This window comes from Syngnathus scovelli, chromosome 17, assembly GCF_024217435.2.
Source record: "Syngnathus scovelli strain Florida chromosome 17, RoL_Ssco_1.2, whole genome shotgun sequence".
Taxonomy (NCBI): Eukaryota; Metazoa; Chordata; class Actinopteri; order Syngnathiformes; family Syngnathidae; genus Syngnathus; species Syngnathus scovelli.
Genome location: NC_090863.1, coordinates 8,845,834 through 8,867,110, shown reverse-complemented (window position 1 = coordinate 8,867,110; position 21,277 = coordinate 8,845,834). Strand labels below are relative to the sequence as shown.

At 39.2% G+C, this 21,277-nt stretch overlaps 1 protein-coding gene and 1 long non-coding RNA gene across 3 annotated transcripts; both read left to right on the top strand.

Moving 5' to 3' along the window:
- Nucleotides 1–21: 21 nt before the first annotated feature.
- Nucleotides 22–7,399, top strand: ranbp3b (RAN binding protein 3b). Its single transcript, XM_049747770.2, has 17 exons — nt 22–166; nt 1,965–2,020; nt 2,339–2,375; nt 2,451–2,528; nt 2,606–2,677; nt 3,334–3,399; nt 3,558–3,650; nt 3,752–3,861; nt 3,932–4,051; nt 4,170–4,270; nt 4,353–4,428; nt 4,541–4,631; nt 5,077–5,204; nt 5,285–5,405; nt 5,496–5,638; nt 5,976–6,147; nt 6,229–7,399. The coding sequence occupies exons 1-17, from the start codon at nt 34–36 to the stop codon at nt 6,270–6,272; spliced, it is 1,641 nt and encodes a 546-aa protein (XP_049603727.1). The 5' UTR covers nt 22–33; the 3' UTR covers nt 6,273–7,399.
- A 1,697-nt stretch (nt 7,400–9,096) lies between these two features.
- LOC125985218 (uncharacterized) lies at nt 9,097–14,413 on the top strand. 2 transcript variants are annotated; one of them, XR_011085633.1, is made up of 6 exons: nt 9,097–9,469; nt 10,477–10,588; nt 10,689–12,805; nt 12,881–12,935; nt 13,003–13,057; nt 13,724–14,413. It is a non-coding gene; the product is annotated as an uncharacterized lncRNA (long non-coding RNA). The 2 variants fall into 2 exon arrangements; XR_011085632.1 differs by having other exon boundaries at nt 10,689–12,935.
- The last annotated feature ends 6,864 nt before the right edge of the window (nt 14,414–21,277 follow it).

Sequence of the window (21,277 nt, the reverse complement as noted above, 5' to 3'; positions counted from 1 at the left end):
CTGACGCAGCCAGACGAAAGCAGACGAGTGCAGATGCAGGCGGGACGCGTGGAGCTGTTGACGGCGAGAGTGAGTGCTCCCTCTCCCGGCCTGCGCCTGTCTTATCTGCGCGGTGGCTTGTGGGTGTGTGAGCGTCGAAGTAAAATGGCGGACTTGGCGAACGAAGGTGAGTCGCTTAGCAGTGTGGAGTAGGGAGGGGACACAAAAACACTCATTGCCGTGTTCCAAACGTCGCATTTCCCGCTGTTTGCACTTGGGCCGAGGATGATAAGACACAAACCGGCGGTTTATTTGGCCCCGGTTGGAGTCGCACGAGTGCTTCCCGGCGTTTCCTAGGCTACACTGTTAGCAAACATGCTAACGCGGCTAAAGGCTTGGGATGCGGCTAATAGCTGGAAAGCTTCGGAACGCCCTCGAATGCTAGCTTGCTGCTTAGCGAGCTAATCGTACGATGCTAGCACCCGGCTATTTATAGCTAGTTTATTATACATGTAAAGACTGTAATAGACGCTTCGCGTTTTCTTGCACGTTCACAGCTATTAGAAGTGTTGCTTTGTTCGGAGCCACTGAATACATGTCAGGCCGAGCCTGTCAGTTCGTAGACGTGTGTTTAGGCGGGTAAAGTAATATTTTTCTTCCTATGTATTCGGGACCAAATGCACTTGTCCAGGAGTGATTGCCATTACGTTAAATATGCGGTATCGAGATTGTTGCGAACGACGTTTGTGGAAACGTCACAACTGGAGCGATGTTCAGCTACTCTCCCTCACCATCGCGGCTCAACTAGGTGGCACCGTCTATTTGCTGGATAGCTTCCGGAAGATGCTCGTGTTGGTCTATAAATTAAAAAGAGATAACCTGTAAAGAGGTGCCGTTGTGTTATTTGATACCAGTACGGAACACACACAAAAAATAGACATGTTATGTTTACGAGTGTTTGCTGCGTTAGTAATACCAATATATGTGCTAATTTCGACACTATATCAATGTTATCCGATTTCTACTTGCATTCATTGACCAAACTGTCTCGTATTTTTTATTATATTACGCACTAGGTATGACATTAGGAGCGCTCGATGGCATATAATTTGAAATCATAAACTGGATGAGCATAGTCACCCATAAAACTGTTGTTGCAGTTGCAGTACTGCCTGTGTGCCATAAAAGCAGCACTCAAGTTGCTTTGGTGAAATGAACTAAAAACCAACAATGGCTAGCAAATGCCTGTATATATAGTCAACTTGGACCAGTGCTGTGTCTGACAGAGAACTATTGCTTTGGCTCATTTTGGGGCCAAAGAAGTAGCTTGATATGAGGCAATGAGCTTTATTGCCTTATCTAATATATTTATTCACACTCTGTCCCTAGTCCTCTGAACACTACCTATGCATAAAGTCTTGACAATTTAACAAATGTATGGTAGTACAATGTGTAACTGGATGAAGCAAGTTCTTTAGAAATTGTGTGTGAATGCGGAATGACAATTTATGGAAGTGTATTTAATGACGTGAAATGCTTAGGAACCATGTAATATATCTGAATGATAAAAGTATGGAGTCATCTGGAAGGATTAAATGACACACAATTTTTATTTTGTAGAGAGAGAAAAATACAAATAGTGGTAGAGGATGAAACTAGGGCCTGACCTGAATTTAGCTGGTGCGCCTCTGTAATGACAGAATTGTTTTATTGAGTTTCATAGGTGCATTTATTTGTTTTTATTGTTTTGGTTTATGATCACATGTTTGTGCTGTTTTTGTATAAAAAACAAGTAGGGAAAACAAGAGTTTTAAAATTGTCATTTCAAAATTGACCTCAAAATAACTTGTTCGATCCCCTAAATGCAGTTGAGTCCATAAATATGCTCCTATTGAGACAATTGTCATCGTATGCTGCCTCCTGTTGGTGCGGAGTAGACACAACATCGTCTGCTCTCCGATAATCTTTTTTTTTTATCCTGACAGACAAGCCTGCCATAGCGCCCCCTGTGTTTGTTTTCCAAAAAGACAAAACTCAGAAGGTGAGTCTTTTTTTAAATTTTTTTATTTTTTTATTTTCCCTTCCCCCGACGATGATGAAGCTCTTTTGCTAGCTAAAATAAGAACGTCTTTGAAGAAGGCGCTTAGCACATTCCTCACCACTGGCTGAACTGTAAACAAGGCTCCACGAGAGGGCTTCTCATGCACATATATCAATTGTAGTCACGATTGCGCTTGATGTTGAGTTGTAAATTTTCAAATGACAAAGTAAAGGATATTTTTAAGCTGGTACAATGTTTTTTATTGAAGATTTGCCCTTCTTGAGATTGTTTGTTTGTTTGTTTGTTTGTTTGTTACAGCGATCTGCAGAGGGCTCAAGTGCAGAGGATGGAGAAGGTAAAAATCTGACATCTGAAAAGGCTGATGGCTTTGCTATTGTTATTAAAATATTTCTCGCATTTGCTCGCTCAGATTCAGATAAAGACGAGGCGAACTACTTCCCTCCAGTAAAAAGGGAGCGGACTTCATCATTCCCACCGCTACAGTCGGGTAACAACTTTGTTGCTGTTTGCTTGGAGCACAGAGTTGATTTGTATGCTGAGGCTTTCTCCCAAACTCTTTTGCAGTTCCCAAGAACAACATATTCATGCCCCCCAGTTTCTGCCAGTCTCCAACTGGGAACTCTGACTCTGAGCCTGGTGAGTTTTCTAAATTTATAACATTAAATTGTTTTGTAAGGAAAACTATCTTAAGAACAAAATGTGGCAAAATGTTGGTCTTCCAGAATTTTAGCGCATTTCTGTTTTGAGGAGGAGTTCCTGTCTCCCGTAAATTTGCCACCGCTTACCCTCCAATGCTTGCGTCACCGGGACAACTAGAGAGGTGGCTCCTTTTTTGAGTTCAGGGACTGGAAAAAGTAGATCAAGACAGCATGTCTTGTACTTTCACTCGAGAAAGCAGCGCTGCAATACCAAGCAGCGCAATTGTCAGTTGGTATGCAGATCAGTGAATGCGGTGCATCCAGCGCATGCACCCCAGAACCCCAAAAAGATATAACTCTAATAATCTCAACATCATGTTTTCTTAACAGGTCATGAATGTTTGCATCAGTAGAACGTCCAAACACAGCTTGTCGCCTGTGTCTGGATCACTGCCACATTTTAAGACTCGTGTCGAGGCATTAGAATCAAAATGAAGTCCCTAACATTTGTCTGAATTGAGGACTTAGAAATGACTGAGTGTTGCCGTGGTAACAGGCCCAAGCGGCTCAGAGAGGTGCAAAAGAACCTAAGTTGTTATATGATCGATGTATGTTTAATGTTTTGTCCCTTCACCTGCATTCGGGCGTCGCCAGAGGAGAAGCCAGTTGGGTTCCGATTAAAGCCGCCAACTCTCATACACGGGCAAGCGCCCAGTTCAGGTTTGTGCCGCATGTTGCCTCAAGCCACATTTGTGCCTAGCTTTTTCACATTGAATCCAATGTAAAGGAAGTAGCAAATGTTTGGAACAGTTGTTGCAAACCTTCTGCACCGAACGGCATCTTCTGAGAAAAGCAAGCACGTGCGTTTGTTCTTGCAGGCGTCCCGAGTCAAAAACCGAAAGAGCAACAACGCAGCGTTCTCCGCCCGGCGGTTCTTCAAGCGCCACCCTCCAAATCCCACACAGAGTCTAGTAGGGAAAATCACATTTGCTCACGTGCTGCAGAGTCACAGTTACTTTGCTCGACATCTTCGTTCACACTTGTGTCTTTTACATCTTTTCTTTCCTTGCAGACTCCACTTGCGGAACCAATGGCGTGAAGAAGTTGTCAGACGGCCCTTCAGTCGCCCAGTCCCTTTTCCTGAACAACACAGAGCACTCAGCCGCCCCGAACATGTCACTGGTAACATCCTGCAAATGGTTCCTCCCTGGTCCTAGTTGTGGAGTTTGTTTTGTATTCCCGTTTATTTCAGAAACACGAAAATGAGGAAGACGGCCCAAGTGACGTCAAAGATGAAGGAGGGAACGAGAAGGAGGAAGGAGATGTAGCAAATTCTTTTGTATTTGGTCAGAATATCAAAGACAGAGCAAAGGTGGGGTTTGCATGAGCTACAGAAAAATGTTCAACACAGCTCTTAGTTTGCGTCACTTACTCGAAATTCACAACACTCTCTAAAGATGTGAGCGATTCCTCCCGTGTCTTCTTTCTAGTTGGACCAGAACAGTAAAGAAGAAAAGTCAAAGGACATTCTTCCAGGAGACTGTCAAGCAGAGGGAACCAATTATTTCTTGCAGTACATCTCTACCCCAAGGTAATCTCACTATAGTCTCTTGCTCATTAATATTGATTGTTATTATTGCATGAATTAATTCATCCGTTCTTTGTCTTCCCAGTTTAAATAATGCCTCAAACAGTGCAGACAGTGGGGCGAAATTTGTGTTTGGACAGAACATGTCCGAACGAGTTTTGGTGAGTGTCGGCGGCTTGTTTGCATGGTCAACCAAGTTGGACAATGTCCAAATTTGGAAAATTTCCCACATGGCTGTGTGTATCTTTTTTTTTTTTTTGTCTCCCATCCCAGAGTCCTCCCAAGGGTGAGACTGCCAATGAAGATAGTAAAGAGGTTCCAGAGGCTTCAGAGCCCCCGTCACAGGAGGCCACCCCAGAGAAGGGTAACTGCCACCCCCGCCTCCCTTCATACACGACAATTTATGTTCTCATTAAGGGTTTTGAGACTGAAAAAGTACATCTCGGAAAAAAGAAGTCAGCGTTTCTGTCCCTCGAGGTGAAGTTGAATTTAAAGGCAGTCCTTGGGGAAACAAACTTCAGTTTGTCTTGCAACCAGTCCTGTATTTCACCCTGTAAATGGGTTTCCAGTACCCAAGCCACACATGCACGCAAACTAAAATTGAACTCTGAATGGGTGGGGCGGGGGGAATGGCCCAAGTAAATCAACAGGCTCTGTTTAGGTAGGATACAGTAAAAAATCCTTTCCTGGCTACCTCTTTGCTTGCAGTTTGAAGTCGAGTAGTGTCCGTTGGAGTAGTTTGGAGTGGCTGTTCAGGCTCTCAAGGTTTATAGTCCAGCTCAGCACTTGACAGTTTGCACTCTTCCCAGCATTGAACAGCGTGTCGGAGTCTTTGGAGGAGTCTGCCGCCGCCTACACCAAAGCCACAGCCAAGAAGTGCATCTTAGAGAAAGTGGACGTGAAAACCGGGGAAGAATCAGAAAGCAATGTTTTACAGGTGCCGTCGAGGGTTCATTTGACATTTTGGCACCTGCAACAGGTACACAGCCAGTGAGTTTGCTTTGTCCCGCAATTCAGATGCAGTGCAAGTTGTACGTCTTCGAGAAGACGACTCAGTCATGGATAGAGCGAGGGCGGGGTCTACTGCGGCTTAACGACATGGCGTCGACGGACGATGGCACGCTACAGTCGCGTCTAGGTAAACGCAAGCGAAATAAGTGTGTATTATGGCCTGTCGTGACTTGTGATGGCTAAGCATGGTCTTTTTTTTTTTTGGGACTCCCTCCAGTGATGAGGACCCAGGGCAGCCTTCGGTTGATCCTCAACACTAAACTTTGGCCCCAGATGCAAGTGGACAAGGCAAGCGACAAAAGTGTACGGGTCACGGCCACAGACACAGAGGATCAAGGAGTCAAGGTCTTCTTAATATCGGTATGTTTTGACCAAACTGTTAGATTGTGTTGAAAGTAGTTTCACCAATGTAGGACTGTTACATTCAGCTCCATACTTGTATTTACTACTAATGGAACATGAAACGTTGAAAGCTAATACATATTCACACAACTCACAAGTCATAATTCCTGTAAATCTTTTGATGAGACATAATATACCTGTGTGAGACTGGCTTAATTGGCTGTAATTGCTTTGTTGTCCACCAGATGGTGCTACTCTCCCCAGTCAAAGCAAGCAGGAACTTTCCCACTTATGCTGTTTTCTACAAGGATGCCTCATGATTCGCTTCAAAAGATTGCTCTATTGTGCTCCTCAGGGTAGTTCCAAGGATGTAGGTCAGCTGGCGGCGGCATTGCATCACCGGATTTTGGCCCTAAAAAGCCGGGCGGAGCAGGAGCCCGAAGCCCCGGTGACAACCATCCCCGACGCCGAGGTGCCGCAGTCCAACGAGGACGACAGCGACGAGGAAGGCAGCGCTTCCGCAACGAGTAAGTCACTCCACTTTTGTCTTAGTCCTTTCTACACTGCTAGTCCCTCCCCAACCAGGCGTCTGTTTTGTCCACCTGCAGCTAACACCGAGGGAGGAGAGAACCAGGCTGCGGGAAGCACATAGCGCTATCCCTCTGAGACAGCCTGCAGAGATGCCACTTTGGAGGCATTTTTTTTCTGTTGGCATCTCCACGGACACCCCCTTTGACCAACGTGGTCCCTCCAGACCAGTAACTTTTGGATATTAGCATTCTAGCTCCAGGAAATAACCTCCCCAGCCCCCCCTTCCCCCAGTGCCGAAGTGTCTCCCACCCCACCAGCCAATCTGCGTCATCAAAGGAGTACTTTCCTCCTCCTGTTGTTGGAGTTTCTCCTCTACGTCCCCCGCCCCCATTCCCCTCCCCCCCACTAGCAAAAATAAAGACTTCAGAGCTTTGGTTTGGGACTTTTCTGCTCATCATATTGATGAGTGTAAAGGGTGTTTTTCCTCTACATTTTAAAGTATGGCACATGTTAAGACTGCAGTTTCTACTTTGGGACCTTTCTACTTCAATGTACAGCCCCCCACCCCAAACTCCTGCGTTCTCTGGATGCCACATCCATGTTACCCGAGTCCCAAATTTCGCAGTGCGTTAGACCAAGTCTGTTATGTCAGCTCGGCTATATCGAGCCCTCCACAAACTCCCCTTCCATCCCAGCCCTACCCCAAAACCTGATCAGTGTGTTTGGTTTTGGCAACTGTAATTTATTTTTTTGGGGGGGGAGGGGGGGTCATGAGGCATCTCAACGTTTGTGCTATTTGTAACAGCTAGGCGAGAGTCCACTCAACTTGTCATTAATAGCATTTTCCTTTGATTTCCTATCGATCTATATTCTAGTGAATAAAGGACTGAAACCATGCAGTTTTCTGTTCATGTGATGACTTTGAAGAGCAGAAGAATTCTCCTATTTTCCCCCACATTTTTTTTGTTTCAGAGAAGTTTGACTGTCAATCATCCTGCATGTAATCATTTGTATTTCTTTAAAACATCCCAGGGCTTTATTGTGTTTATATTTTTATTTACATTTTGAAAAACATGTTGGAAGGAAACTGTGTGCGTGTGGAATAATTGGCGTGATAACTGTACTACCCCTTTTTTTTTCATCAAATGTACATTTTTGAATACAATATATCATTTATTGGCGCACCATTTTTTCATCACCAACTCCTGCTCCTTCCTCATCCTTTACAAAATAAACCTCTGCCATAAATGTTGCTTTCCTGATTTAATTAATACGTACATGAAATATAAGATATAAGATGTACTGTCTACCATTTCAAAAGAACGATTTTTTTTCAGTGAACGAGATGTAAATTCAACCAGTAGGTGTCGGTAATGCGCATTGAAGCTGGTGCCACCTCGCCGTAAAACAAAACGAAGAAGAAAACGACGTTACTTCCCGTGCATCAACGGATCAGTCAGTGAACGTCTTGCGTCTCCTGACGTGAACTATGTCAGCCAGAATCTACATTTACGATTTGCCAAAAAATGCCACTTCTTATATGCATGTTTTCTCCCAGCTAACGGCTAACTTTATTGCATGAAGGGATGCGCCATTATCCAACAACTTCTCTTTGGGTAATCTTTATTTTATAACACTTAAAATAACGTGTATGCTTATACACGCCTAAATATTGTTATCCAATATATCAACTGCAATTTCACATTAGATTGCTGGTCCGAAATGTACTTTTATTATTATTGTTTTAATAAACTTTAAAACCTGTTCAAACTTGTCCGATGTTTTATTCCTTTTTATTTTTCTGGGCATGAAAACAAAAATCTGACATTTGGTTTATATGACAATATGTATGTTTTACGTTGTGTAATATGTGTTTGTGTCCCCCAGAATAAAGAGCAAGTAGTCAAATACACATTCTTGACACGTACAAAAAATGCATAAGGTTATTAGGTACACCTAAAAATGGCAATGTACCTAATGGATTGTCCGAGTGATGTCACAGATCAACCAGCCAATCAGAAAGTGGGGGTGAGGGCAGGTGTGGCACTTTTCACTTAAACCAGGGGTGTCAACCTCCAGTCCTCGAGGGGCCGCGTTCCAATATGTTTTCCAAGTTACCCTCCTTAAATGCAGGTGCGTGAAAAGTTTTAGTCACTTTCACATTCAAAAGGAGCTAAAACTTTTCACGCACCTGCACTTAACGAGGGAATCACACGGACACTCCATTAGGTACACCGCCATTTTCAAGTGTACCTATTAACAGGCCACTGTATTAGGGAAATATCATGGTCAAAGGTCACGCGTCAAGCTCTAGTCCTCGGGGCCGCGTTCCAATATGTTTTCCAAGTTACCCTCGTTAAGTACACCTGCGTGAAAAGTTTTAGCCATTTTCACATTCAAAAGGAGCTAAAACTTTTCACGCACCTGCACTTAACAAGGGAATCACACGGACACTCCATTAGGTACACCGCCCTTTTCAAGTGTACCTAATAACAGGCCACTTTATGAGGGCAATATCATGATCAAAGGTCACAGGTGTCAAGCTCTAGTCCTCGGGGCCGCGTTCCAACATGTTTCCCAAGATTCCCTCGTTAAGTGCAGGTGCGTGAAAAGTCGTGTCATCGTGTTTGTCGTATCATTGTGTGTGTGTGTGTGTGTGCGTGTGTGTGTGTGTATCACTACTGCAGTGTAGTGTTGGCTCGTGAGTGAACGATGGGTTCAAAAGAACGAATGTTTTCAGTGAACGAGAGTGAACGAAAAGATCTAAAGATCTTTGTAGCCATGAGGGAAAAACTTGTGGTGGACCCGTTTGAAAATCATTGATTTGATACGACTCAAGAATTGTCTCTGTGCAACGGTGTGGTGTTTCTTAGCAACTGACTTGAAAATGAGTCCACGGGAGCACTGCAACGGCGGCAGAATTTCTGCAAGAACAATTCATTTTAGGATGAACTCTCGATACAAATATTTTCATTTGATTGAAGGCAATGGCGTTAACCACTCGACCAGAGCCTGCTCGGAAACCAAAGGAGATTTGGTCATATTGATAGGGTATCCTCCATCCAAACATGTTCGGCGTTGAAAGTTTCAACGGATAGTCCGAAGCAACCCTTTCCACAGTAGTCACCATGACAGGCGACCACCTGGTGGCGTCAGTGTGCCGAGCGCCGTTGGACGATCAGGAGAAGAAGATTTGAATCGACGGATGTGACGTCAGGGCTTTAGGTCAATTGAAGACAAGTGTGCTCGCTCAAGGGGAGTTATCATATGCAGGTGCCACCGAGCGCGGGCCGTCGGCGGCGGCGGACGGTTTCTCAGGTAAGCGAGCATGCTAGCAAATGTTTGTCGTCTCCTGCCGTTTCTCACGACGGCACGCTTTGTTGCTTTTTCTCACAAGCCTTTTTTTTTTAATTTATTTTGTTTGTCGCAGGATTGTCGTACTCTCGTGACTCGGCAACGTCACGTCCACCGCGACGGTGGGCCTGGTGGTAAATTTTAGGCTGCAGGCCATTTAGCCCGTGAGCAAATTTTTGCAGTTTCTTACGATGCCATTTATTATTTCTTGCAGGATTTTCGCTGTCTAGGGAGTGCTTGAGGTTTCGGCACGGCACGCCACAATCCACTTTGCGTCGCGTCGCGTCGTTGCGCGTTTTGGTGGTATTTTAAATGTCTTTCGCGGTTGTTGTTTTTTCATGCTGGCCAGCATTTTTTTCATTCGTTTGTCTGTAGACGGCTCGTAAATGACGCCGCCGATAAGCGCGTGTTTATCTGACTATAGGAAATGTTAGTTTGACGCTAGTCAACTTAACCATTTTTTAAATTATTTTATATGATGCGTGTGTCATTTCAGTATCATGCAAACTCCTGGTGAATGCAACGTATATGTTGCGTCATGTCCAAATCGGACCAAATCCATTAGAAGACGGCGCCCGCCCGCCCGCCCGCTCGCCCGCTCTCGTTCCGTTACGCAACAAACATTTGCGCGGCGGGTTATTTTCTCCCGTCTTGGACGCCGCCAACCTGGATCTGTCCAATGTGAGGGGAGTTGATGAATGATGAAATTAAAATATGAATTATAATCCTGAATTATCATAATTTACTACAATGTGATGAAATATATAGTTTTTCAAATGTAAAACTCTACTTAGAATGTATCAAATTCAAATATGAACTATAATTTTGATCAATTATCATAACGTACTACAATATAATATTTTTTTTCAAATGTAAAACTCCTAGTATGTATAATTGTTGGTAAAAAATCATGCCATTGGCACTCGACTCAATGTCTATTTTTGTTGCAATCATTTGCTTGTCTTTTATAGCACTAAAAACTGCCGCCCAGCCAGCATCCTTCTATACAAAGCAAGCAGGAGGCTCTTGAAGGAGCCCTTTCAGTGATGTTGAGGACACTGAGGAAGAGTAGTCCTAAATCAGGTGAAAACCTGTTTTTGTCAAGTTTCGACTTCCCAACACACAATGGTTGTCGAGTTTTAGCTTCCCAGCACACAATTAATGGCTGTCTGTGTTTTTGTAGGCTGCAAGAGGAGCCGAATGGGATGATTCCATATGAAAAGGCTCAATGGCCTATCCAAAGGAGCCATGGCCTATCCAAAGGAGCCATGGCCTATCCAAAGGAGCCATGGCCTATCCAAAGGAGCCATGGCCTATCCAAAGGAGCCATGGCCTATCCAAAGGAGCCATGGCCTATCCAAAGGAGCCATGGCCATATGCAAAGGAGCCATGGCCATATGCAAATGAGCAATGGCCATATCAAGTCAAGAATCGAGCATCGCGCTGCAAAAGTCGACGTGTGCGGATCATGTGCCCAGTGTGGTTGCCTTTGGTTATGGGTGCACGACGGAAAGGTTGCAGGTGTGGACAGTGTTTAGGGCTCTGATGGTTGGTCTTGCTTTCGAGGTGCGCTGTGGTTGTGGCTGGTCTGGATCCAGCGTTGTCTTGTGCTTGGTTGCCATTGACGGCCTACTTGGGAGGACGTGGTTCCGTGGATGGACACAAAACTGAACTTTGACGTGGAGCTGAATGTCCAATTTTGCCATACGACTTGTACCATTGTGTATCTTTTTCAAATTCCACTGCAGGCCTCAATCGGAAATCAAATTAAGGGGGTTTTTATTTCAAAGTTTGCGCCCCTAGTTGTCTCTCTATGTACACTAAAAGAGTAGAGCACGAACTTATCGATGCTGCACTCGCAGCTTTTTTTAAATAGTAATTAAAAGGTCGAATTTTCTCCAATATATAGTTTTAAAAAATGTTACTGAATGGGTGAAACGTATGAGAGTTTAAATAAATAAATAAAATTAAAAAAAGGCTTGTGGAACTTTTGTTAGCACTGTAGAGCCAGCAAGGGCGGGCTGGGCAGGGTGGTGGGTGACTGTTCCATAAAAAATAAATGATCAGACATGTATGCATTATGGCACAAGTCCTGCACGACTTGATGTATGCTTCAAGAATGTACATTAACATGATTTGTTTATTGAATTGAATTACATCAAAATTATATCTGTCTGTGGAAATGTGAAATATGGTGATGTATAAAATCAGTCCATCCCTTTACTTTGCTATTGTCTTTCCCCTCTGAAGGTTTTTATAGATACTGATGGTGTTACAAATACTTTCATGTACAGTGTAAATCCCCTTCAAGGAAATTTAATTTATATACGTGTATATATATGATAAATCTGAATCTAATGGTGACCTCAAGTGTTTTTAAATATTTCCATCTGTTAATTTCCTCCATCATAATACTTTTCCAAGCTATGTAAAAATGAAAAAATATTGCCATTTAAAAAAAAAAAATCCTCTTAATATTCATGATTTCTTTATTTCTTAAAATTGACCAAATTTAAACGAATGTCCTCCTTTAGTCCAGCTCGTTCCAGCGGCATTGGTCTTGTGTATGTATGATTTTGTGTGTTTTTAAATAACGTTTTCATACTTTATTTTATTGTATGTAAATAGCTGTTAGTCACGTGACCCAATGTGGAGGTACTTGTGGGCGGGGCCTGCTAAAAGACCAACTACGGAAGCTCCCCAAGTACTGATGTGCATTCCAGTTCTTTTAGGTGAACTGAATCTTTAGAATCTCTTTGAACGAATCGTTCACTCACGAGCCAACACTATTTTGAAGGGTTTTCAGTCTTGAGGTGAGCGTTGGTTGCCTTTCTGTCGCTGTCATGGACACGAGTCTTTGGTCAAGTGGTAAACGTCATTGCCTCTAACACGATGGAACCATGGTTCGGGACCCGACCTTACCCACGAGCTGTACTTTGTCGATTTTCTCTCACTTCTGCATAAAGTTTGTGACTTCTTTTTTTTTTTTTTTTGAAGGCAGGTTTCAGTCTTGCCTGTCGGAAAGGTGGGCGTGGTAAAGCCAATTTCAATTGCGCTGTGATTGGTCAGACTGAATTTGGGCAGAGGTAGGAGGCGGGCAAAGTGGCACTTAGGTTTTTGAAGGCAGTTTTCAGTCCCGCGCGTGAAGTGGCCTGTCACGTGGTACGCTAGTGTGCAAAGCACCATTGGACGAGCAGGCGGGGAAGATTTGAATTGACGGATGTGACGTCATGTCTTCGGGTGAATTGGGGAAGTTGTCAAATACCGGTGCAATCACGCGCGCAGCGGGCGGTTTCTCAGGTAAGCTAACATGCTAGGAAATGTTTGTCGTTCATTGGCGTTTCTCACGACGGACGCCTTGTTTGTTTGTTGCAGGATTCAAGGCGAGTTATCAAATGCAGGCGCCACCGAGCGTGTGGCGGTTTCTCGGGTAAGCTATCAAATGTTTGTCGTTCATTGGCGTTTCTCACGACCGACGCCTTGTTTGTTTGTTGCAGGATTCAAGGCGAGTTATCAAATGCAGGCGCCACCGAGCGTGTGGCGGTTTCTCGGGTAAGCTATCAAATGTTTGTCGTTCATTGGCGTTTCTCACGACGGACGCCTTGTTTGTTTGATGCAAACAAATATCTTGAAAATCTTTTCACACTCGTCCCGGTCACCGCGACTGTCGTTTTGCCGCTACAGTATTTCAAATCTCTTTGGCGTTGTGTTTCGTCAAATTAACAATGTTGCATTACATATAGTGTGCTATTTCCGTGTTATGCAAACTGATGAATGTGACGAATTTGTTACGTCATGTTCAAATCTATTCCAAGATGGCGCCCGCCCGCCCGCCTTCCGTTATGCAACAAACATTTGCGAGCGTGATTTTCTCCCGTTTAGTCGACTGCTCGATTCATGCCGACATTTTTGAGTGAGTTGATGGATGATACAATTAAATTATTATAATTCGGATACTTTTGTGATTATTATAACTCATTACAATATACTGATAATTGTATACATATTTTAAATATAAAACTGGAGTTGGTATGTGTAATTGTTGCAAAAATATCATGCCATTGCCACTCCACTCAATGTCTATAATTGTAACTCCCAGATGCAGAGCATATAGTATGGTATGATATTGTATGGTATTGTATTGTATGTATTGTATTGTATGCATTGTGTGTATAGTAGCGTATGGCAGGGTATTGTATGTGTTCTATGTCTATCCAGCCACCCATCCATCATCCATCCTTCATCCATCCATCCTTCATCCATCCATCCACCCACCCACCCATCCAGCCACCCAGCCATCCACCGCTTATCCGGAGGTCGGATTGCGGCGGCAGCAGCTTCAGGAGGGACTCCCAAACTTTCCTCTCCAGCCACTTCACCCAGTTCAACCCAGGAAATCCCAAGATTTGTATGTATTGTTTGTTTTGTTGTTTTTGTCTTTTTTTTTTTTATGTATGTATTGTATGTATTGTATGTATTTTGTTTTGTGTGTATTGTATGTATGTGTTGTATTGTACGTGTTGTATTGTACGTGTTGTATTGTACGTGTTGTATTGTATGTGTTGTATGTATTGTATTGTATGTATTGGTATTTTTTTTTTTTTTTGCTTTTTTGTTTTGTATGTATTGTATTGTATGTATTTTTGTTGTTGTTTTTTTTTTGTTTTTTTTATTGTATGTATGTATTGTTTGTTTTGTTTTTTGTTTCGTGTTTTGTTTTTTGTTTTGTATGTATTGTATTGTGTGTATTTTTTTTGTATGTATTGTGTTGTGTGTATTGTATGTATTTTTTTGTTTTGTTTTTTTGTATTGTATGTATTGTATTGTATTATTGTATGTATTGTATTGTATGTTTGTTTTGTATGTATTGTATTGTGTGTATTGTATGTATTGTATTGTTTTTTATGTATTGTATGTATTGTTTTTTTTTTATGTATTGTATTGTTTTTTTTGTTTTCTTTTTTGTTTTGTTTTTTGTTTTGTATGTATTGTATGTATTGTATGTATGGTATTGTATGTATTGTATGTATTATTTTGTTGTTGTTTTGTTGTTATTATAATTCGGATACTTTTGTAATTATTATAAGTCATTACAATATACTGATAATTGTATACATATTTTAAATATAAAACTGGAGTTGGCATGTGTAATTGTTGCAAAAATATCATGCCATTGCCACTCTACTCAATGTCTAATTGTAACTCCCAGATGCAGAGCATATAGTATGGTATGATATTGTATGGTATTGTATGCATTGTGTGTATGGTAGCGTATGGCAGGGTATTGTATGTGTTCTGTCTATCCATCCGCCCACCCACCCACCCGTCCATCCGCCCACCCACCCGTCCGTCCACCCACCCGTCCAACCACCCACCCGTCCGTCCATCCGCCCAACCCACCCACCCATCCAATCCATCCACCCACCCATCCATCCGTCCATCCATCCGCCCATCCAATCCACCCACCCATCCATCCAACCACCCGCCCATCCAATCCACCCACCCATCCATCCAACCACCCGCCCGCCCACCCATCCGCCCACCCACCCACCCATCCGTCCATCCGCCCGCCCACCCACCCATCCATCCAATCCATCCACCCACCCATCCAACCCGTCCGTCCGTCCATCCATCCACCCACCCACCCACCCGTCCATCCACCCACCCAGCCATCCACCGCTTATCTGGAGGTCGGATTGCGGCGGCAGCAGCTTTAGGAGGGACTCCCAAACTTTCCTCTCTCCAGCCACTTCATCCAGTTCAACCCAGGAAATCCCAAGATTTGTATGTATTGTTTGTTTTGTTGTTTTTTGTCTTCTTTTTTTGTTTTTTGTATGTATTGTATGTATTTTGTTTTTTTGTTTTGTTTTTTGTTTTGTATGTATTGTATGTACGTGTTGTATTGTACGTGTTGTATTGTATGTATTGGTATTTTTTTTTTTTTTTTTTTTTGCTTTTTTGTTTTGTATGTATTGTATTGTATGTATTTTTGTTGTTGTTTTTTTTTTTTTTTTTGTATTGTATGTATGTATTGTTTGTTTTGTTGTTTTTTGTTTCGTGTTTTGTTTTTTGTTTTGTATGTATTGTATGTATTGTATTGTGTGTATTTTTTTTATGTATTGTGTTGTGTGTATTGTATGTATTGTTTTGTTTTTTTTTGTTTTTTTGTATTGTATGTATTGTTTGTATTGTATTGTATTATTGTATGTATTGTATTGTATGTATTGTATGTTTTTTTTTTTGTTTTGTATGTATTGTATTGTGTGTATTGTATTGTATGTATTGTTTTGTTTTTTTTGTATTGTATGTATTGTATGTATTATATGTATTGTATTATATGTATTGTATGTATTGTATTGTATGTATTGTATTGTATGTATTGTATTGTATGTATTGGTTTTTTTGTTTGTTTTTTGTTTTGTATGTATTGTATTGTATGTATTGTTTTTTTTTTGTTTGTTTTCTTTTTTGTTTTCTTTTTTTGTATTGTATGTATGTATTGTATGTATTGTATGTATTGTTTGTATGTATTGTATTGTATGTATTTATTGTATTGTATGTATTGTGTGTATTGTATGTATTGTATTGTGTGTATTGTATTGTGTGTATTGTATTTTTTTTTTCCTTTTGTATGTATTGTGTGTATTGTATGTATTTTGTTTTTTTTTGTTTTGTTTTGTTTTTTGTTTTTTTTGTATTGTATGTATTGTTTGTATTGTATGTATTGTATTGTGTGTATTTTTTTGTTTTATATGTACTGTATTGTGTGTTTTGTATTGTATGTATTGTTTTTTGTATTGTTTGTATTGTATGTATTGTATTGTGTGTATTTTTTTGTTTTGTATGTATTGTATTGTGTGTTTTGTATTGTATGTATTGTTTTTTGTTTTGTTTTTTGTATTGTATGTATGTATGTATTATTTTTTTGTTTGTTTTTTTGTTTTGTAAGTATTGTATTGTGTGTGGGCGGCTCGGTGGCGCACTGGGTAGCACGTCCGCCTCACAGTTAGGAGGGTGCGGGTTCGATTCCACCTCCGGCCCTCCCTGTGCGGAGTTTGCATGTTCTCCCCGAGCCCGCGTGGGTTTTCTCCGGGCACTCCGGTTTCCTCCCACATCCCAAAAACATGCTTGGTAGGCCGATTGATCACTCCAAATTGTCCCTAGGTGTGAGTGCGAGTGCGAATGGTTGTTTGTCTCTGTGTGCCCTGCGATTGGCTGGCAACCGGTTCAGGGTGTCCCCCGCCTACTGCCCGATGACGGCTGGGATAGGCTCCAGCACGCCCGCGACCCCCGTGGGGACTAAGCGGTTCAGAAAATGGATGGATGGATGTATTGTGTGTATTGTATGTATTGTTTTTTTGTTGTTGTTTGTTTTTTGTATTGTATGTATGAATTGTATTATATGTATTGAATTGTATGTATTGTTTTTTTTTTGTTTTTTGTTTTGTATGTAATGTATTGTATGTATCCTTATTGTATGTATTATTTTTTTGTTGTTTTTGTTTTTTTTTTGTTTTGTATGTACTGTATATTGTATTGTGTGTATTGTTTTGTTTTTTGTTTTGTTTTTTTGTATTGTATGTATTGTATGTCTGTATGTATTGTATGTATTGTATTGTGTGTATTGTATTTTTTGTTTGTTTTGTATGTGTTGTGTGTATTGTATTGTATGTATGTATTGTATTGTATGTACTGTGTGTATTGTATTTTTTTTTGTTTTTTGTTTTGTATGTATTGTGTGTATTGTATTGTATGTATTTTGTTTTTTTGTTTTGTTTTTTGTATGTATTGTATGTATTGTATTGTGTGTATTTTTTATTTTTTTTTGTTTTGTATGTATTGTATGTATTGTTTTGTTTTTTGTTTTGTTTTTTGTATTGTATGTATTTTTTTTTTTTTTTTTTTTTTTTTTTGTTTTTTTGTTTTGTATGTATTGTATGTATTGTTTTGATTTTTGTTTTGTTTTTTTGTATTGTATGTATGTATTGTATGTATTGTTTTTTGTTGGTTTTTTTTTGGGTTTTTTTTGTTTTATATGTATTGTATGTATTGTATTGTGTGTATTGTATTGTATTGTATGTATTGTTTTTTGTTTTGTATGTGTTGTGTGTATTGTATTGTATGTATGTATTGTATTGTATGTACTGTGTGTATTGTATTTTTTTGTTTGTTTTTTGTTTTGTATGTATTGTATTGTATTGTTTTTTGTTTTTCTTTTTTTTTGTATTGTATTGTATTGTTTGTATTGTTTGATTGTATTGTTTGTATGTATTGTTTGTATTGTATTGTATGTATTGTATGTATTGTTTGTTTTGTTTTTTGTGTTTTGTTTTTTGTGTTTTGTTTTGTTTTTTGTTCACCCATCCACGCATCCACCCAGCCATCCACCGCTTATTCGGAGGTCGGATTGCGGCGGCGGCAGCAGCTTTAGGAGGGACTCCCAGACTTCCCTCTCTCCAGCCACTTCATCGAGCTCAACCCAGGAAATCCCAAGATTTGTATGTATTGTTTGTTTTGTTGTGTTTTTTGTGTTTTGTTTTTTGTTTTGTATGTATTGTTTCTTTGTTTTGTTTTTTGTTTTGTATGTATTTTGTTTTGTATGTCTTGTATGTATTGTATTGTTTTTTTGTTGTTTTTTTGTTTTGTTTTTTGTTTTGTATGTATTGTATTGTTTGTTTTGTTTTTTTGTATTGTATGTATGTATTGTATGCATGTATTGTATGCATGTCTTGTATGCATGTCTTGTATGCATGTCTTGTATGCATGTCTTGTATGCATGTCTTGTATGCATGTCTTGTATGCATGTCTTGTATGTCTTGTCTTGTATGTCTTGTCTTGTATGTATGTATGTCTTGTATGTATGTATGTCTTGTATGTATGTATGTCTTGTATGTATGTATGTCTTGTATGTATGTATGTCTTGTATGTATGTATGTCTTGTATGTATGTATGTCTTGTATGTATGTATGTCTTGTATGTATGTATGTCTTGTATGTATGTATGTCTTGTATGTATGTATGTCTTGTCTTGTATGTATGTCTTGTCTTGTATGTCTTGTCTTGTATGTATGTATGTATGTCTTGTCTTGTATGTCTTGTCTTGTATGTATGTATGTCTTGTATGTATGTCTTGTATGTATGTATGTATGTCTTGTATGTATGTATGTCTTGTATGTATGTATGTATGTCTTGTATGTATGTATGTATGTCTTGTATGTATGTATGTATGTCTTGTATGTATGTATGTATGTCTTGTATGTATGTATGTCTTGTATGTATGTATGTCTTGTATGTATGTATGTCTTGTATGTATGTATGTCTTGTATGTATGTATGTATGTCTTGTATGTATGTATGTATGTCTTGTATGTATGTATGTATGTCTTGTATGTATGTATGTCTTGTATGTATGTATGTATGTCTTGTATGTATGTCTTGTATGTATGTCTTGTATGTCTTGTATGTATGTCTTGTATGTATGTCTTGTATGTATGTATGTCTTGTTTGTTTGTTTGTATGTCTTGTTTGTTTGTATGTATGTCTTGTTTGTTTGTATGTATGTCTTGTTTGTTTGTATGTATGTCTTGTATGTATGTATGTCTTGTATGTATGTATGTCTTGTATGTATGTATGTCTTGTATGTATGTATGTCTTGTATGTATGTATGTCTTGTATGTATGTATGTCTTGTATGTATGTATGTATGTATGTATGTATGTATGTCTTGTATGTATGTATGTCTTGTATGTATGTATGTCTTGTATGTATGTATGTATGTCTTGTATGTATGTATGTATGTCTTGTATGTATGTATGTATGTCTTGTATGTATGTATGTATGTCTTGTATGTATGTATGTATGTCTTGTATGTATGTATGTATGTCTTGTATGTATGTATGTATGTCTTGTTTGTTTGTATGTCTTGTTTGTATGTATGTCTTGTCTTGTATGTCTTGTATGTATGTATGTCTTGTATGTATGTATGTTATGTATGTATGTCTTGTATGTATGTATGTCTTGTATGTATGTATGTATGTCTTGTATGTATGTATGTATGTCTTGTATGTATGTATGTATGTATGTCTTGTATGTATGTATGTATGTATGTCTTGTATGTATGTATGTATGTATGTCTTGTATGTATGTATGTCTTGTTTGTTTGTATGTCTTGTTTGTTTGTATGTATGTCTTGTATGTATGTATGTCTTGTATGTATGTATGTCTTGTATGTATGTATGTCTTGTATGTATGTATGTATGTATGTATGTCTTGTATGTATGTATGTATGTATGTCTTGTATGTATGTATGTCTTGTATGTATGTCTTGTATGTATGTATGTATGTCTTGTATGTATGTATGTCTTGTATGTCTTGTATGTATGTATGTCTTGTATGTATGTATGTATGTCTTGTATGTATGTCTTGTATGTATGTCTTGTATGTCTTGTATGTATGTCTTGTATGTATGTCTTGTATGTATGTATGTCTTGTTTGTTTGTTTGTATGTCTTGTTTGTTTGTATGTATGTCTTGTTTGTTTGTATGTATGTCTTGTATGTATGTATGTCTTGTATGTATGTATGTCTTGTATGTATGTATGTCTTGTATGTATGTATGTCTTGTATGTATGTATGTCTTGTATGTATGTATGTCTTGTATGTATGTATGTATGTATGTATGTATGTATGTATGTATGTCTTGTATGTATGTATGTCTTGTATGTATGTATGTCTTGTATGTATGTATGTCTTGTATGTATGTATGTATGTCTTGTATGTATGTATGTATGTCTTGTATGTATGTATGTATGTCTTGTATGTATGTATGTATGTCTTGTATGTATGTATGTATGTCTTGTTTGTTTGTATGTCTTGTTTGTATGTATGTCTTGTCTTGTATGTCTTGTATGTATGTATGTCTTGTATGTATGTATGTTATGTATGTATGTATGTCTTGTATGTATGTCTTGTATGTATGTATGTCTTGTATGTATGTATGTATGTCTTGTATGTATGTATGTATGTCTTGTATGTATGTATGTATGTCTTGTATGTATGTATGTATGTATGTCTTGTATGTATGTATGTATGTATGTATGTATGTCTTGTATGTATGTATGTTATGTATGTATGTATGTCTTGTATGTATGTCTTGTATGTATGTATGTCTTGTATGTATGTATGTATGTCTTGTATGTCTTGTATGTATGTATGTATGTCTTGTATGTATGTCTTGTATGTATGTCTTGTATGTATGTATGTCTTGTTTGTTTGTTTGTATGTCTTGTTTGTTTGTATGTATGTCTTGTTTGTTTGTATGTATGTCTTGTATGTATGTATGTCTTGTATGTATGTATGTCTTGTATGTATGTATGTCTTGTATGTATGTATGTCTTGTATGTATGTATGTATGTCTTGTATGTATGTATGTATGTCTTGTATGTATGTATGTATGTCTTGTATGTATGTATGTATGTCTTGTATGTATGTATGTATGTCTTGTATGTATGTATGTATGTCTTGTATGTATGTATGTATGTCTTGTATGTATGTATGTATGTCTTGTTTGTTTGTATGTCTTGTTTGTATGTATGTCTTGTCTTGTATGTCTTGTATGTATGTATGTCTTGTATGTATGTATGTTATGTATGTATGTATGTCTTGTATGTATGTCTTGTATGTATGTATGTCTTGTATGTATGTATGTATGTCTTGTATGTATGTATGTATGTCTTGTATGTATGTATGTATGTCTTGTATGTATGTATGTATGTATG

Excerpts from the sequence above, each read along its gene's own strand:
- ranbp3b (XM_049747770.2), top strand. The coding sequence starts at position 34 with ATGCAGGCGGGACGCGTGGAGCTGTTGACGGCGAGAGTGAGTGCTCCC. Across the intron at positions 167-1,964 it reads GGCGGACTTGGCGAACGAAG|ACAAGCCTGCCATAGCGCCC; the intron begins GTGAGTCGCTTA and ends TTATCCTGACAG. Across the intron at positions 3,862-3,931 it reads CCGCCCCGAACATGTCACTG|AAACACGAAAATGAGGAAGA; the intron begins GTAACATCCTGC and ends CGTTTATTTCAG.